General features: G+C 46.1%; 1 protein-coding gene across 1 annotated transcript in view; it reads right to left on the bottom strand.

Moving 5' to 3' along the window:
• The window catches only part of LOC118341993 (butyrophilin subfamily 2 member A1-like), a 3,480-nt gene that overhangs the window by 928 nt on the left and 1,719 nt on the right, over positions 1-833 (bottom strand). Inside the window, exons 2-4 of the mRNA XM_035680421.1 lie at positions 633-827; positions 136-468; positions 4-53 (exon numbers count right to left, since the gene is read on the bottom strand). Coding sequence (XP_035536314.1) covers positions 4-53; positions 136-468; positions 633-827 — 578 coding nt within the window. The remainder of the gene's footprint in view (positions 1-3; positions 54-135; positions 469-632; positions 828-833) is intronic.

Raw genomic sequence — 833 nt, forward strand, 5'->3', positions numbered from 1 at the left:
TACATCCTTGTATTCTTCCTCCTCGTATACTGGGTTGGCCCAGATGTATTTAGCTGTGACACATAGATCAGAATCAGGTGTCAGGTAACTGATGACTGAAGAACAGATTACAAACCCACCTGCGTCTGAACTCACCTGTAACCTTCAGGGTGAACTCAGACTTTGTCCCTCCGTCTTCACTGCCTTCAGTTGAGATCAGACACTCGTATGTTCCAGTGTCGTTGACGGTGACGTTCTTCAGAATCACAGAAGCGTCTCCGTTCTTTATCTCTGGATCCATCAGCTCCACTCGACCACGATAAGATGGGAGCTGGCTGGTTTGATTTGAGCTGTTTCCTCTGACGAAGACATATTGATCTGACTCCAGGTCAGTTCTGATCCACTTTAACACTGAGATGGAGGCATTTCTGGGACCCTGGCAGTGAAGGGTGACGTTATCTCCAGCCCACGCTGTTACCTCCTCAGGTTCTGAACAAGAATAAGCAGAAAAAATTAACATCAAAACAGTTCAGAGAGATTCAGGACTCATCATCATCTTTAGAAAACACAAACATCTCATCTGTGATCTGTTTCACTCTCAGCTCAACAAGCAGGAAGCCCCTGCAGAGACACACTGAACTCTACAAACTCACCTGAGTCTGAGACGGTGAGGTTGACGGTGATCATGCGACCTCTGTCAAGTATGCAAATTGGTCGACTCACTTCTATACAGTAATATGTTCCAGTGTCTTTGATGGTGACGTTCTTCAGAATCACAGAAGCATCTCCGTTCTTCATCTCTGGATCTCTCAGCTCCACTCGACCACGATAAGACGGATGCTGGTATTCTTCAT

This window comes from Morone saxatilis, unplaced genomic scaffold (assembly GCF_004916995.1).
Source record: "Morone saxatilis isolate NCDOM2014 unplaced genomic scaffold, NCSU_SB_2.0 Contig10, whole genome shotgun sequence".
NCBI lineage: Eukaryota > Metazoa > Chordata > Actinopteri > Moronidae > Morone > Morone saxatilis.